General features: G+C 49.3%; 3 protein-coding genes across 3 annotated transcripts; 1 reads left to right on the top strand and 2 right to left on the bottom strand.

Annotated features, from left to right (window-relative positions):
• Positions 1–179: 179 nt before the first annotated feature.
• LRP88_02154 (major facilitator superfamily domain-containing protein) lies at positions 180–1,903 on the bottom strand (the record flags this gene model as incomplete). The annotated part of the gene is made up of 2 exons (XM_083238824.1): positions 180–1,293; positions 1,350–1,903. The coding sequence occupies 2 exons, from the start codon at positions 1,901–1,903 to the stop codon at positions 180–182; spliced, it is 1,668 nt and encodes a 555-aa protein (XP_083105419.1).
• A 660-nt stretch (positions 1,904–2,563) lies between these two features.
• Positions 2,564–4,035, top strand: LRP88_02153 (uncharacterized protein; the record flags this gene model as incomplete). Its single annotated transcript, XM_083238823.1, has 5 exons — positions 2,564–2,842; positions 2,905–2,993; positions 3,074–3,207; positions 3,289–3,793; positions 3,858–4,035. The coding sequence occupies 5 exons, from the start codon at positions 2,564–2,566 to the stop codon at positions 4,033–4,035; spliced, it is 1,185 nt and encodes a 394-aa protein (XP_083105418.1).
• Positions 4,036–8,056: 4,021 nt separating this feature from the next.
• LRP88_02152 (uncharacterized protein) lies at positions 8,057–8,846 on the bottom strand (the record flags this gene model as incomplete). Its single annotated transcript, XM_083238822.1, has 2 exons — positions 8,057–8,408; positions 8,467–8,846. The coding sequence occupies 2 exons, from the start codon at positions 8,844–8,846 to the stop codon at positions 8,057–8,059; spliced, it is 732 nt and encodes a 243-aa protein (XP_083105417.1).
• Positions 8,847–15,523: the final 6,677 nt, after the last annotated feature.

Raw genomic sequence — 15,523 nt, 5'->3', positions numbered from 1 at the left:
GGAACTGCGTCGATGATATTCAAGGTCAATCACGTTATGAGACAAAGATAATCGATGTTTGGATTGTGTTCTATTGACTGGGCCCATATATAGAAGCCAAAATTTACAGTGCAGGACAATTCTACCTGGTCCTATGCTAACCTATCCTCCGTAGAACTTTGCATTACAGTAGCAGTTGATCAGTGATGCATATTCACGTCCTCGATACCCAGAATAACGATCCAGTTTGCCAATGCAATCACAGCAAGCGTCCACAGCGGCAACCCAACGAAGTTGTTGCTCAGTCCCCAGCCGAGAACTGCGCCACCCATCGTCGGTCCAATGATCCGGGCAGCGCTTGACGTACTCTGAGCCATGCCGTGTACAGTTCCTAGAGTATCGGGTGTCGGTGCACAATCGTTCACCAGCATCACAGTTGCTGGGTTGACGAATGTACGAGACAAGACCTGCATCGACAACACGGCCGATAGGCACATCCACACAAGGGCCGAGTTGTTCGCAGGCAGCAAGACCAGGTAGGGCACCAGGACATAGGCTACGATTCCAAGCGGCAGAAAGTAGCGGTACGAGTTCTTGACCCCTAGGCGGCCAATGAGCCTTGGATAGAGGAACAACTGTAGTGGTATGCCGATCATGCCAATTGTGGTGTTGGCGAATCCCATCTTCTTGCTCGAGAGCCCAAGACCACCACCGAATCGGAACGGGAGGTGGAAATCGTGTCCGTCCGCTTGGGGTGCTGGAAGAAGACTAAAGAACATGGAGTTGAATGATGAAACGTGTAGTGACTGGAGGAAGCGCTGCGCCATGTTGAGGCAGACCTTCCTGGTCAATATAGCGCGGAAGGACGACTTTTGTTTGGGCTCCGGCTCAAGCTCCGGTACCCCCTCGATTTCGTCTTCCAGAAGACGTGAGGTTTGTGTTGGCAAATAGTCATCTTGGATAGCCTCATTTTCATAGCCCGACTTCTTGCGTCTCATGATCGTAGCCATGATTGACTTTCCCAGCGCGCGGCCGAGATCCCGCCGACGGTGCAGTTGCGGATGTGTCTCATCGAGGCCCAAGATAATCCCAAGTGCTGCTGCTCCAAGGGTGATGGCGAAGAACAAGTTGGGGAGGGCGTAAGGAAAGCTTCTCATCCACCGGACACCATCTACGCCTCCAAGGAAGGAGCCTGGGCCAAAGAGGCTCGACAAGGCATGAATTGGGTCTGCGAGGAAACCGCTTAGAAGTGGCCCAATGATGACACCGACGTTGAAGCACATGGGGAGAAGGAGAAAGGCGCGAGCTTGGTGACTGTGAATCATCAGCATAGGATCTTGCCGCCGATTGTTCTCATCATCGACACTTACCGCTTGTCGACAACAATCTCAGATATCATAGTCCTTAGGACGCCAACATTCCCGTTTAATGCACCGGCCAAGCACCGAAAGAAGAAGGCCGTGTGCAAAGACTTTGCGAATCCCATCCCCAGGGCCGATATGGCCGTACCAGAGAGTCCGATGAGCAACACACGCTTGCGCCCAAGTCGAGGGTCGTCAGCAGCACGCCCCCACCACATAGACGTGAGGCATTGTGCAGCGGCAAAAGCAGCAGTGAGGTAACCAGCTTGCCTGGCAATCTCAGAGGCGTCCAGGCTCGGGTCGAACCATCGCAGCTGGTAGAAGAGGTACGACGTCAGGGACCGCTCGCTGATGGGCTCTGCCAAGCGAGCGAAGAGGATGACGGCCAGCTGACCCTTCTTGGGAATTGAGGCCCATGAGATATCCTGATCGCTCACTGGGGGAGCCGGGAGAGTCACGTACTGCGCCGGCGGGTCCTGCTGGAGAAGGGGCGTCTCTTCCGATGTCGCCCTTCGCTCGTCGGGCTTGTTGGCACTTGAGTGGTTCCTGGTCGCCGAGCCCATTGGATCGATCAGACAATTCGCAGGAGTTGGAATAGAAGAAACAAAGTTGTCTGCGGGGGGAAAAAAATGTAAGAGATGGTGAGCAATGCAGAGCCGGGATGAACTTGAGTAGAGGTGGGTGGGTGGGGGGTGCCCGGAATATATCCACTCCCTGTTCACGACTAACGAGTGCGTGCACTACTATGTATTAGCGAGGGAACCCATCCATTGCCTCAGAAAAATCCCTCCCCCTCCACTTCACACCAAGCTGGTTAATTGCGCGTCTACAGACCAGAATTAAGCTCTGGGAACCAATCCCGGCAGCTTGGCAGCGGCCATGCGAGAGTATCGCACCGTTTACAGACACCTTCGGCCAGGATCAGCTCACAGACAAGGGAACTACCTTGCCAAAGGATCACCGTTGCTGCAAGTTCAGAGGCATGATTGTGGATCGTCCTACTCCACAAGTAGGAAGGTTGTGTCTCACACCGACCCGCTTCCTACCTACCGACCGGCGTCGTGGCGACCTTGATCTCATCAGATAAGATATAAATCTGCCATCGCCGCCTCAACGACAACCTCAGTAGCAACGTCCTCCCATGACTTCTTCCACTTCTTTCTCCTCCCCATCCCCCTCCTCCTTGCCGCTTAGCCAGTCCCCAACCTCGCAACTCTGTCACCATGGCTACTGAGAAAGCCAACCCTGACCCCCAGCAGGTCGCTGACAATGCGGTCGCGACGCCCCAACGCTCCGCGTCTGAGGACAAGGAGAAGGGCGTCATGGACGTCACTTGCCCTCTTCCAGATGAGCCCGAGAAACCTGGCGAGTTCCCGTTGTCCTGGAAGATCACTGCTCTTGTCTGCGGCCTGATGCTGTCCTGGGGCTCGTCCTTCTCGGAAAATACCCTTGGGCCTCTGAAGAAGACTCTCATCAGGGAATTAGACATCACCAATGCTCAGGTAGGTAGTTATATATGCCATCTATGTCCTGAAACTATCCCAAACTGACACTTTCTCCTCAGTATGGCGCCATTTCTTCGGCCACCTCATTCGTAAACAGCATTCTTCCCATTTTGGGTGGATATGGTCTCGATCACTATGGTGTTGAGTGGTAAAGAACTTTGCTCCTATTAGGCATCCCAGGGTTGCAATATCGATCTTCTACTGACAGACATACTTGCTCACGATTAGGGGTTCGTTGGTCTGCTCAGTCGCCATCTTCCTAGGCGCCGTCGTTTCAGCGGCTGGTTCCAACCAAGACTCTTTCGGCCTCGTCATGGGAGGTCGAATTATCATGGGCTTTGGTAGTACCGTCATTGAGACTTGTACATCCAAGGTTAGTCCATCGTAGTAATAACCTAAGAGTAGAAACTAGTTATTAATAGTAATTTCCATGGTCTCGATAGTTGAGTCGCCGTCAAGGCTCAACGCCGACATCATCACCCAGACCCGAGGATCAACTGAACAGCTGGCTGGATACACATCAGCGCTGCAGCAAGTTATTCCTGTTGTCTGCGCTCCCATTATCGGTACTTTCTTCGACTTCTTCAGCTACAGAATGGCGTTTGTGAGTGTCACATCGGTCATCTGGATCTTGGTTTGCTGCCTCATTGGTTTTACCAAGGTCAACGCTCTTGGTGCCATGATCATCGCCTCCGTGGCATCGACAATGAATACCCTTCCCTTTCTAGCATCCATTCCCCTCATGGTTCCAAGCCAGCTTGAACTGGGTCTTGTTTTTGGCATATGGAAGGCTTTCAACAACAGCGGTAGTGTTATAGTTGATATGATTGCTGGCCGGCTACAGGACCTCACCTTAGGGCAAACCTATGAGCGCGACGTCGGCTTCTTCGTGGCTGTCAAGGGACTCGAGTTTTGCCTAGGACTCTTCTATGGCGTCCTCGATAGAAGGTATGTTGCCGAGAAACTGAAATAGGGTTCACTAGCAAACACTTACTAATGAGTTCCTCTGTAGATATCTTGCGGGTATTCTTACGATGAGTGAGAAGAAGCGGTTGGTGGTTGAAAAGGCAGGCGAACTCGGAACACCTGTCGGACGGAAACCTGCCAAGCCCTTCACGTTTGTTGGCACTGCGCTCCTATGCAGCATGATCATTATCTCTTGGGTCTTGTTTATCCGTTACTCGATTTAAAAGGCAGGTTGAGGGTTAGCCGGTTCTGGGGCCGTGGCTTGTTCTGGGGCCATGGCTTTGTGCTGTAAAGCCGATTGAAGATTGTGGACGATCTCGGATGCCTTTGGGCGTTGCTCGGGCTCGAAATTGAGCATGTTAGTGACCATGCCTAAGATTGACGCGAGAAGTGCTCGAGAGCTCTCCAGATAGTCGTTGGTTTGATCTTCCATCATCACTAGAGTTGTGGCGATACTGTCCGGCGTCTTTCTTCCGTCATGGAAGGAAGTCCTCGGCATGTGAGGCATTTCATCGGTGGTTTGGGGTCGCTCCTCATAACTCGCCCGTTTGAAGAGCTCGATTCTAGGGTGTCCGAAAACTACCCATAGCAACGCTTCACTGCAAACGCAGCCTAAAGACCAGATATAAACTGCCTGCGTGATGCCTGGAACTTCAGAAGGGGTCTTGTCCGTGGATGCCTCGCCCCGCCGCGTGGTTTCCAGGGATCCTGCCAGAAGTTCTATTTCAGTAGGGTCTTGCATAAGGGTAATGAATTAACGCTTATCATATACCATGTTTCCATGGCTATCCCAATCAATTATCTCTTCCTTTCCAGCTTTCTTACACTCCAAGTAGCTGAGTCCAAAGTCGGCGAGCTTGAAGTGAATATCATACGATTCCCCAGATGTGCGACTTGCGAAAGAACATTGCTGGGCTTGATATCTTAATGCCATCTGAAGACTCATGGGTTAGTCGGTTTGTACCCTCATATCTATCGACATTCTCTTACCCCCATATCCGTTCGCCATCCTGGACAGGGATTTGGTGAAGAAACGACAAAGCCTCTGCCAGCGCCGAAAAGGCGACCCAAAAGCCATGGACATCTTTTTCAGTTACTGGAGCCGAGGTTGACTTCCAATACTGCTCGAGATCCCCTCGATCTATATACTCTAGGATGATGCTCTACGTCGGCGGGCAGCTGATGTAGCCGTAGAATTCAATGAGACCGGAAGGTCGGTGATTGGCAGCTTGAAGATGCGCGAATTCCCTCATCTCGGCCTCAAAGAAAACCTCGGAGCTGATAGTGTTGAATGTTTTCAAGGCATACACTTTGCCGCTGGCACTGCTCTCGCGGTTGATCTGGCTCTACTCACGACGGATCAGCCACCTTGCAAGTTTTATGGTCGAACAACTAAAAAGGAGGTAGCATTAGTACCAAGTGCTTCTCCTGTGACACTTTGCTGAGGCTCGAAGCCCGGATGAAAGCGGACCTTTTCGAGGACTGCACAACAGCCCTCACTAACATGCATTCGCTCAGGGATTGGGAAGATTTCCTGTGGCGAAACCTCAAAAATATAACTCTCGTTCCTGAGCCAAGTTCGAGACACACAGAATGCCCACTGAATCTGTTGAAATGACCTCCAAATTCCATCATCATTGCGTGGAAAATACTTCGGGCGAGTCTTGAAAGGGAGGCTGGAGGCGGAAAGGGAGACATGGGGGAGAAACACCCTGATGAGGGCTCCTCGATTCAATATCAGAAGCATTAGAAAGATGCCCCGTCGTTTACCTACCGATATGCGGTCGCTATTGATACTGCTAGAGTGACCGGGGGTAACCGCGGCGATGAGTTTCTTGGTAACGTCAGGAGTATCGCAATAGAAGGACTCAAGAGCCGGACTGTCGATGAACCAGACTTCACGAAGTGCGCCGTTGGACTGATGCTTAATCCCTTGAAGAAGTAAACCGATGACCCAGTCTTGTAGCTGATCTTGAAAGTCTGGGTCGCTGGGAAGCAGTAGTTCTGGGGTGCGGGAAAGGAGAGATTGGTGATCGCTATCAGCTTCAGCGTCAGGCTTGGTGTCTTTGAACTTGGACAACTTGCGGAGCCTCCAATCTCAGGATATGAGTGCGTCCATAGAGAAAATTCTCGAGGCATGTTGAAGAAGGCTGCAGCGCCGAATCTCGACAGAAAAGCCAAGCCGGCAGAGATGCGATGATACCGCAGTTAGCTCCTCTAGGAGGGCGAATTTGACCGCCTCAGTCAAATCCCCAATGTTTTGCAGAGCCGACTTGACGTGTGCGTCCCCTAGAGCTATGAAAAGGGAGGCGAAGCCGATTGAATGGAACTGGGATTTTCTCTACCAGAACCAATCAATATTTCCATGGGCGATCACATCCTTGGGCTCTCCAATGCTGATTTTCCTCTCCACGTCTTGAGACACGAGAAACTGACATGTAGAGATTGGGCAGAATTCGGCGGGGGAGCTTTGGGATAGGCTGCCTCCAATGAAACTTCGCTTGCGAATGACTTTGTCAACGGCAATTCCGACATGGCATGGCTGAGCTCCATGTGTCTGCACCTGCTCAGCCCATGCATCTGCCGAAAATTCTGGAGACAAGCTTGGTGGATCGTTGCTAAATAGAGTAAGATCAAGAGCCTTGCAGTCGGAGGCAAATGAAGACTCAGAGAGGTTCTTGAGACATGTTACCCAAGTTGCTCTCTGGTTTCGACCCGGAACTAACAGTGCATTTTAAGCGAGGACAGCAAGAAGCCTTTGACGCGGATTCCTGGGGGGACCAGAAGGGGCGGAGGGGTTGTTGACAGAGTCAAGATCCTTAATCCACGTTACCCGGTTTACTCCCCTATCCAGTGTATCTGTCGCAGAGACTTCGCAAAGAAGGCCATTACTGGTAGGACGATCGAAGCCAGCCTCGAAGAGACAGAAGTTGGAGGAGATGCCGTTAAGCAGGGAGAAGAAAGATAGTCGGTAGAGGCGGTCACTAATCAAGATTGCGGTCAGAATGGTTCAGGACGTCACGTCTGAAAGGGCGTGTTTGAGGGAACTTCGTATGCGATCAGGTAAATACCACTAACATGGACAGTTTCCTAGAAGATCTCTCTAGGGTTGGCATAATCACATTAACGAGAACTTCCTTCACTGCATGGGCGACTCAATCTTGAAGGGAAAAGGCGAATGGGTCTGGAAGAGCGTCCGCTACCAGGCGTGTGATCTCAGTGCCAAGCAAGGCTCTGGCTTTTCCCCCAGCAAGGGCATCACTTCCAGCCCTGAATGGCTGGGTATTGAGAGTCGCAAGTACTGACAGAAGTCATCCAATTGAATTTTGAGAATGTCCTGGCGACGAAGGCACACAAGGTCTCGTTTCGGGATAGTACGGGAGTCAAATGAGGTGAAGATAAGTTTCGAGAAGTCGGTGAGATATGATTACATGTGCTCTTCGGAAGAACATGTACCGAAGTCTTCGCCCGCTCGAACCCAACGAAAATGGTTCGACAGGTGATGGGGCCTCAACAGAAGGAAAGAGAGTAGACGACGAGATGGGACCATACGCAGCATGAGAACAAGCTGAATAGTATCTTCAGCAAGCCCAAAATGATGTAGAGTGGTTCGCAACGCTTCACGTGTTGGCTGAGCCACACTGCTTGGATGGAGACAAAGATCCTGTCTAATACTCAAGCTAGGAAAGCAAAGCCAGAACGGGCATCTGGGACATCTGAGAGCTGAAAGAGAGGGCTTTTACCTCCCCTAACTCCTCTCCTTGGCAACCAGAGCCAACCCAGGACTGCGTGCAATGAGCACCCTGCACGTGTTGGCTCCTTTCAACGAGGACGGAAGAGAGTGCCAACATCATGAAGTTTGCACGTATGACAGCCACTTCATGCAGGCTGACCACCTCTGCGATTAAGGTCTCCGAGAGGAGAAGTCATCAGATGAGCAATGCAGGCTTACCACCGCCCAGAACGACAACCCCAAGGCCGACATTCGCAACAGCAATCCCGCTCAAAGACTTGAGTTCGTTTTGACGTTCCACTCCTTCCAAGAACTCCTCTCTGTTCGGCAAACAAATCCATAGATGACCTCTACCTTTTCTCCAGCACCTCAGATCATAGTCGAGTACTCGATCATCATCAACAATGTCAGAATCAAAGCGCGCGATTCTATTCGATCGTGTCTACCAGTCTACGATTTATACAACTGATGACTCGCGGCACTTTAAGGGGCATCAGTCGTCACTTCTAACCTCAAGGCTGCTGCCCATCGCAGACCCGCGTGAAGGTAACATCATCGAAAGCAATAGTAAGTTGATCAAACTCCCCAAAACAAGTTATACCGAACGACAGCTCAGTCTCGGCCACAATTTCACCACCGCTCGACCAGGTCTGGCTGTCTGGCATCCAAGCGTTGATTTCATAAGGGTCGGTCGAGGGAAGAGATTGCTCTCCAACCTTGGGCTGAATAGTGCACGAAAAACCAGAACCGCCGTTAACCCACGAAGCTGCGTGGTAGAAGTAGGTCAATCTGTAGTTGCCATCAAGGTTATTCAAGGTCTGCGCAAAGTCGGCACTCCCAAAGCCGTTGAAGAAGTTGACGATCCTAGTACACCGTGTCAGCAGACAGCTCCTCTCTGTGCTTGGAAATCGATTAAACGTACCAGGCATGGCTACCGGAATTTGGGTTGTTGGTGGTTGTGGAGCCACTGCCCGTCCAGGGAGCACCGTTGTTGTCGTCGAAGCTTGGGTTTACAACAACCTGAGTCTCCACGCAGGACGGCGCTTCGGACGTCGTCGAAGTCTCCAGAATAGTAGATGAAGTCTCTGTAGTAGTCGTCGATAATGTCTCCGCCAGAGTGGTAGTCGTCTCAGACAAAGACCTCGATGAGGTTTCGGCAAGGTCCGTAGATGAGGTTTCCGCCGTGGCCACGGACGAGGTCTCAGTGAGGCTCATGACGGTAGTGGGTCGACAAGGACCGGCATTGGCGCCAAGGACGCCGATGGCGACGACGGCCAAAGTGAAGAGGGAATAGCGAGCCATTCCGGAAAGGTAACGATGTAAAAAGTCGAAAGTAACTAAAACGAGTGAAAGTGGCCAGAGACAGCTAAGAGAAGCAAGTGTGACAGGTTGCGAAGATGGAAATTTTTATAATTTCGTTGTTAACGCGAAGCCTTCGCCTTAGATATCAAACGATTCCCTGAAGAGAGCTGGCTATGATGAAAATAGCTAGCGTGCGCTGAACTATTGCTCACTAGTGCGTACCAAGACCAATAGTTTGCTGTACTATTGGGAGGGCGAAATTAGTTACCAGGATAGCAGCACTAACCGAGCCAATAGTAGAACAAAATGGATGGCAGACGATTTCCAGGTCCCTTTTTCCATTATTCCGAGCTCAGCACGCTCCCTGTCAAGCTTTTGATGAAGCCACCCAGGCCCTTAAAACGGAGGGAGCATGGCCAGCTTTCTTCATGATCGGCCAACTCACGGCATAGGTCTATCTGCAGGGCGCAACAGTGAGTGCTACCACACGCATATACAATTTAAACTTGTTCCTACGCAAGTCCGTGGCCACAACCGATTCCGTGGCTAACGACCGAGCAGATCCTTCTAGGGTTGTAGAAGAGGTTAAGAATTGTTAGCAACAAAACTGCCCAACCGAAGACTTGCAGTTTCGCAACGTCAGCGAGTCTGTGTGGTTTTGTTCTAAATCAGAGACAGGCTTTGTAAAAGGAATTGATGTATTCTCACATGGTGATTATCCCGGATCGGGCATGCGTTGAAGCCATCGGGGCATGATTAGGAAAAGGAGACAAAGGAAAGATTACAACTGATAGTGAAACAAAGAGACGATAAGAAACGAAGCGTTCCTATTATATCTCGAATACTTGACCATTAGCAGACTATAGAGCATTAAGCTTAAGGTCACGAGCCGCACCTCGGGTAAGCTAAATTTCATCAGATTACATTTCGACCCCTCTCAAGGACTTCCCTATGCAGCGGCAAATAGATAGATTGGATTAAGAACGTTCTATCTCACACTTGGCGCCTTTTGCCCACTGGATCCCCGCCACCATATAGAGACGCTTGAAATGACGAGAGAGAATACTAGGACTCTATCCAACTCACCACGTTGGCGTCTTTGAGAGCCTTCTTCCCACAGGCGTCGTCGAAGGGCATGATCTCACCATGCAACTCCTCAAAATTCCAACCCTCCGCCCACTTCTGGGTTGCCTTTGCATTCGCGGAAAGCCCAAGTAACTCTCCAAGTAAGCTTGCCCAGCCGTTGAAGCGGCCTTCGAGCTCCTCAGAGTGCATGAGCTTTGGGTTGGAAAAACTCTTGTCGACCTGGATATCCTCTGGAATGAGACTGTCGGACCATGTGATCTTGGCGCTTCTGGGATCACTTGGGTCGGACAGAATCTGACCCAGTCGGAGAAGGCCATTTGGCTGGTAACTGACCAACCGAATTTCCAAGACTTGGGAGTGTTTGTCATTGTGAATAGGTGGCTGGATGGAACAAGACACCGAAGTAATTGTCTGCAAAAGGCTTGAAATGTTTTACTGTGACAAAAGCAAGAGCATGCAGACAGAGTGCAAGTCCCCCACTAACCAGTCAGGGTAACCGCCAGCCTGATTTCTCAGACGCATTCTCAGAGCCGACAAATCCCTCGTCAGGGTCTAGCTGATTCCCACTCTCCTCCCTTCCCCTAGACCTCGATGATCTTATCATTCGCCACGAGAGACAATGCCGTTGAAGAATCTCACCGACATCGAGCTGCTACGCCAAACTGCTCTAATCTTGGGAGACGCCCTTGCCCAGAAGCAAAAGCGTGGAATTAGAGTTGAAGCAATTAGTTGCCAGCTCCACCTTGTTACTCTCCATCTCGATGATCTGGTTGAGACTAGGACGAGAAGAGACTGCTGGGATGAGCTCAAAGGAGTGATTCCGTTAAAATCCGTCAACGATATAATCTCAGATGACGCTTTGCTGGCCATAGAGAGGAAGGTGGAACTGAACCATGTGAGCTTGAAATCCTCTAGTCATTGAACTGTCTTCAAATTCGACTAATATGAAAACAGGCTTGACTCATTGATATATCTTTTTGGCTCCAGATGACTGAGTGAAGACTAGAGCATGGACAATATTTCACTTTTCTGCCACCAGGGAGCCCACGAGGGCTTCCTCAAGATCAACATGAGGAAGCCATTCGTGACAATCACTCGGGGGAAACCACAGATGCCATCCCAAGAATATTACGAGAGACAAAGACAAGAACAGGATGGCGCACAACACCATCACCCCCAGATGCTCAGATTGGCTATTATGCTGATGGAACTCAGGCTTGGAGATCGCTTAGCAGCAATTTATGGGTCAAGCAGGAGACTCGAAGATGCTCTACATGACTCTCACCCCAACTCTCTCTGGAAGTTTGCCCAGAATCTGCTTCAAGTGTGCCAGAAACGGTACTCTCCGAGATCTTGTATACTAAAGATAGCGGAGAGGTGCATTCAACGTGAGCCGTACCTGTGCCTTCCTGGAACGGATGCCGAGTTTGATAGCTACTCGGATCCCGACTTGCTCGACCAGATGCAACACCATATTATCGCGCCGTTGGAAAGGCATGTCCTCGAGGAAGCAAGATATGATCCCAAATGCACTAATCACACTACTATCGGTTCACTCACATGTGAGGAACCTGAAGATCCCATCGTTTCGCCTGGGCCGCTATCGCCTTCTATCTTCCGAGGGCTCCGTGCGGAATCTTTCACGTCCTTCGATTATGCACAAAGGACACTGTCCAAGGGCGATGACGAGGGAGTAAAATACAAGTTAGAGGATTTTGCAGGGTCACAGCCTCAGCAGGAGTCTAAATCGATGAGCTTAGCCTGAAGGTCTACGCCGGAGCGGTGTTACCAAGGTACGGTTCATTAATTATGGCCCGAGTCGCATCCCAATACGAAAGGTTCTCAAACGGCTTCAAGGCCACATCGAGTAGCCATTCGTGGATACGGGCGTTCCAACAGGGTTCGGGGAGGTTAAGCTGGATAGCTTCTCAAGTTCGCTCACACACCAGCCTAAGTTCCTACAGTTCATCGAAAGCATTCCACGGGTTGGCCCCATGCTCCTTTGCCCATGACTCGGCGTCATAAAAGGTATGGTTATCGAAGGCTTTCTCCAACGGGCCACGGTCGGCTGTAATGGCATAGTGCACTTAACACGGAACAATGTTCCGCAGCTCTAATGCCTCCTTAGGTCTTTCAAAGAGTGGCAGAACATCCGGTGTGAGTTGGTCCAGCCTCTTTAAGACGATATGCTTAATGTGCTTCTCTGCGAGTGCAAGGTCGGTCATATCTCTAACAGGGCTGCGCCGGCTTAACTTTTTACTCGGAGTTACCGGAGGCATAGATACAGCCGGCGCTGATTAAGTCACCCACGCATTGCCATCATCATCGCCCGTTCCAACTAAATATTCTGATCGAGTATCGGTTATTAGTCGCAAGGGGAAGACGCTTTCGGCGCCGAGGTAGATAGGGATTGGTCCACGCGGCGTCTCTTTGTTAGGGATTCCGGTCGCGATATATCTCTCAGATCAACAGGGAAAGGAAGGCCTTCACTGAAAGGCGGCGACATGAAGCTAGTAGTCTCGTGGGGTCGCTTGCGTTTGGTCGATATCGTCGGCTCCGGCAAAAATAACAATAGAGATGAGGGCTCGAGGAAAGGGGAAAATTGGGAGGCTTCGGCTATCCAGGCCTCTATTTGAGCATAATCCATATTCAGAAAACAAAACACGGAATTATAAGGCTACGAGGCTGCAGATTCCATTGCTCGTTGATCTTGATGATGAGGTACGCGACTTGGAGGGCGCCGTTGGATTTGTGACGTCGCGTGGGGCAACCCGTAGCCCCGCCCGCGGCAAAAGTTCGGTACATTCATGGTGGGAAAAGCACCAAATTACTTATTTCTTGCTGTGAAGTCAGAAAATAAAAAAAAATAAAAATAAAAATAAAAATAAAAAAGGTTCTAAAACAGCATAGCAAAGGAGGCAGGGCCTACAGGAATTTCATCGCCTTGTCATGATTGATCAGTGCGGTAACTTGTGGTACTGTATGTGGATGGCAGGAGAAATGCTTCAGCGAATCAGAGTGGACTCATGGTGACCCACCACAGTGAGTGGAACAGCTGGGACACGATGATTCCTTCAAGACATGACAGACGCGTCGATCGTGATCAAGAGCGCTTTCTCGCGATGAGCACTATTTCATGTGTAAATGAACTGGTAGAGAGAGAGAAAGGCGAAAAAGAAAAAGAAAAAGAAAAAAAAGAGAGAGAGAGAGGAAGTGTTGCTCTGACTAACCTTACTAGCGCAAATGAATTAACACGACTGCGGCTTGCGGGCAAACATAGTACAATCATCCAAGGGTACATATTTTCCGCTACGCACACAGCGCTTCACCCAAAAGCAAAGCTCAAAAAGCGTTTCTCTCCAGATTAATCTGGTTTCATAATCATAGCTCGCTGTTTTCCTTTACGCACGCGCCTTGAATGGTATAGCTGAGGATCCGAGGTTTGCTCAAGGCTATAGGGTAAAGCTAACCTGTGTTGTTGCTTCGGGACATCAAGAGAGGTTATGTCAAATACGCATCTTCTCATAGCTCCCTCTCCATAGTATAAGAAGCACGGATAGCAGTCAGTAGTCGTCAATTGAGAATGAGGCGATAGGCTAACTCTTAAACTTACGCGTGCTCACAACTCGATTTTTCGCACCAGCTCAATGGTGTTTTTTTCTCACAAAAGCCACAAGTCAGGAAGCTCAGCAATCGTTCCGCGCCCCCACAAGCATACGTGACTACGCGTAACACCGCGATTTGTGCTGCTTCATGGGAACGACGCGTCTTTATTTTCGTTTCCAACGTTTCCACCAGGAGGCACCTATCTTGGCTGCAATTGGTCATGCTTTCGCTTTACTGTTTCTGGCCTAGCCTACTGTTTCGCACACCATCATCCTGCCGGATGTAAGATCTGTTAGATAGCGTACGGCATATTCGATCAGAACGATATAAAACAACACGATATGGAGCCAAAAGTGATGATGTTATTGCTTAATCTTCCTCTTGGCCCCTCTCGAGAGAAGAGGGGGTTTTCTAGTCATCTGACTAAGGCTAGGATATCTATGTACCAGGGGTTTATGCAAATTCGGGGCAGATGCCGCCACATGAGGGGTCGATCCAACACACCCCCCCAGCTGAAGCCGGGTAGGTTGAAGCTGCCGATATCAATAGGATGACCCCGGACCCTCTAGCTCTTCCTTCAGCTCCTGCCACCTCCGTTGCCCTAGCCGGTCTGAGATGTCAACCAGACCTAGCTGCTGTACGGACCATTGGAAGGTTAGGTTGCTGACTGTCTTCGTGAGCCCATCTGCGATCATTTGGTCGGTTGGTATGTAGTCCACCTGGATCCTGTTCCTCTGAGCTTCCTGCCTCAGCCAGTGGTTATGTATATCGATATGTCGTAGCTTAGTTTGTAGCTTATTAATGTCTTTGTGGATGAGCCGGATGGTCTACTAGTTATCACATTAGATGTGAATCTTTTCCTCTTCCAGCTGGATCCCTAGCTCTTTAACTAGCCGGGTAATGAACATAGCTTCTTTAGCTGCTTGAGATAGTGCTAGTAGCTCGGCCTCGGTCGTTGAGGTCATAACCGTAGATTGCTTATTGGCCCTCCATCCGATCGTTCCTCCAAATAGTCTCATGACATAGGCTTAGGAGCTTTTCCGGTCTTCTAGGTTATCTATGAAAGAGGCGTCGCTGGCCATAAGGAAATAATTATCTTGGCCGAATTGAAGGGCCAGGTTGTTGGTCTTCTTGAGATATAGAAGGACCCTATCGGCAGCTTGATGATGCTCAGGCCCTGGGTTCGAGTTAAACCTCGCTAGCTAGGATATAGCAAAAGCCATATCCGGCCAGGTTATCATAGCTGCATATAGGATCGATCTAATCTTCTGTTAGTATTATCTTATCAAAGGGATCAAGGCCAGGGTATTTAATCAAATAAGGTCTTCCCTTTTCATAGGGGTATTATACCGCTAATCTAGGTCTTCCATAAGGTTAGCTATCTTGTCTAGATATGCAGATTAGGATAACCAGATAAGTCCTTTTATTTAGTCTTAAATAACCTTAATTCTAAGGAACTATTAAAGATCCTATCTGCCTATTAGGTTATATTAACCTTTAAGATTTATAATAATCTTTTATATATCTTAATATTTATTTCTTTAGTAGGCAAAGATAATATTATCTATATAAAAGAAAATAATAATCCTATTCTTTATTATATAGTAAGACTTATGCTAAACTAGCTTAAAGCCTAGGTCTTAGAGTATAGCTATAAGTTCTTTCTGCTATAAGAGAGGTAATTCCCGCAGCCTATATAGAGCTTTCTAGATAAGTAAGATCTTTCCTGCCTTTCTATATCCAGGGGGCTTTCTCATTAAAATCTTCTTATTTAGCCTCGCATTAATAAAGGCATTAACTATATCATATTATATAAGGTCTAGGTTAAACCAGGCAGCAATTACTATTAGGGTCTAGAATAACCTTCTAGCTAAAGTCATAGCATAGGTCTCTTCGTCTAACCCTTTTAGCTACTAGTCTCCTTAAATAACTAGCTAGGCCTTATATTTAATAAATCTGCCGTACTTATTAAGCTTATAGATATA

Source organism: Fusarium phalaenopsidis, assembly GCF_050370095.1.
Source record: "Fusarium phalaenopsidis strain FUZ10S chromosome Unknown contig_32284, whole genome shotgun sequence".
Taxonomy (NCBI): Eukaryota; Fungi; Ascomycota; class Sordariomycetes; order Hypocreales; family Nectriaceae; genus Fusarium; species Fusarium phalaenopsidis.
Note: the sequence above shows the minus strand (reverse complement) of the source record. Positions and strands in the feature narration are given on the sequence as shown.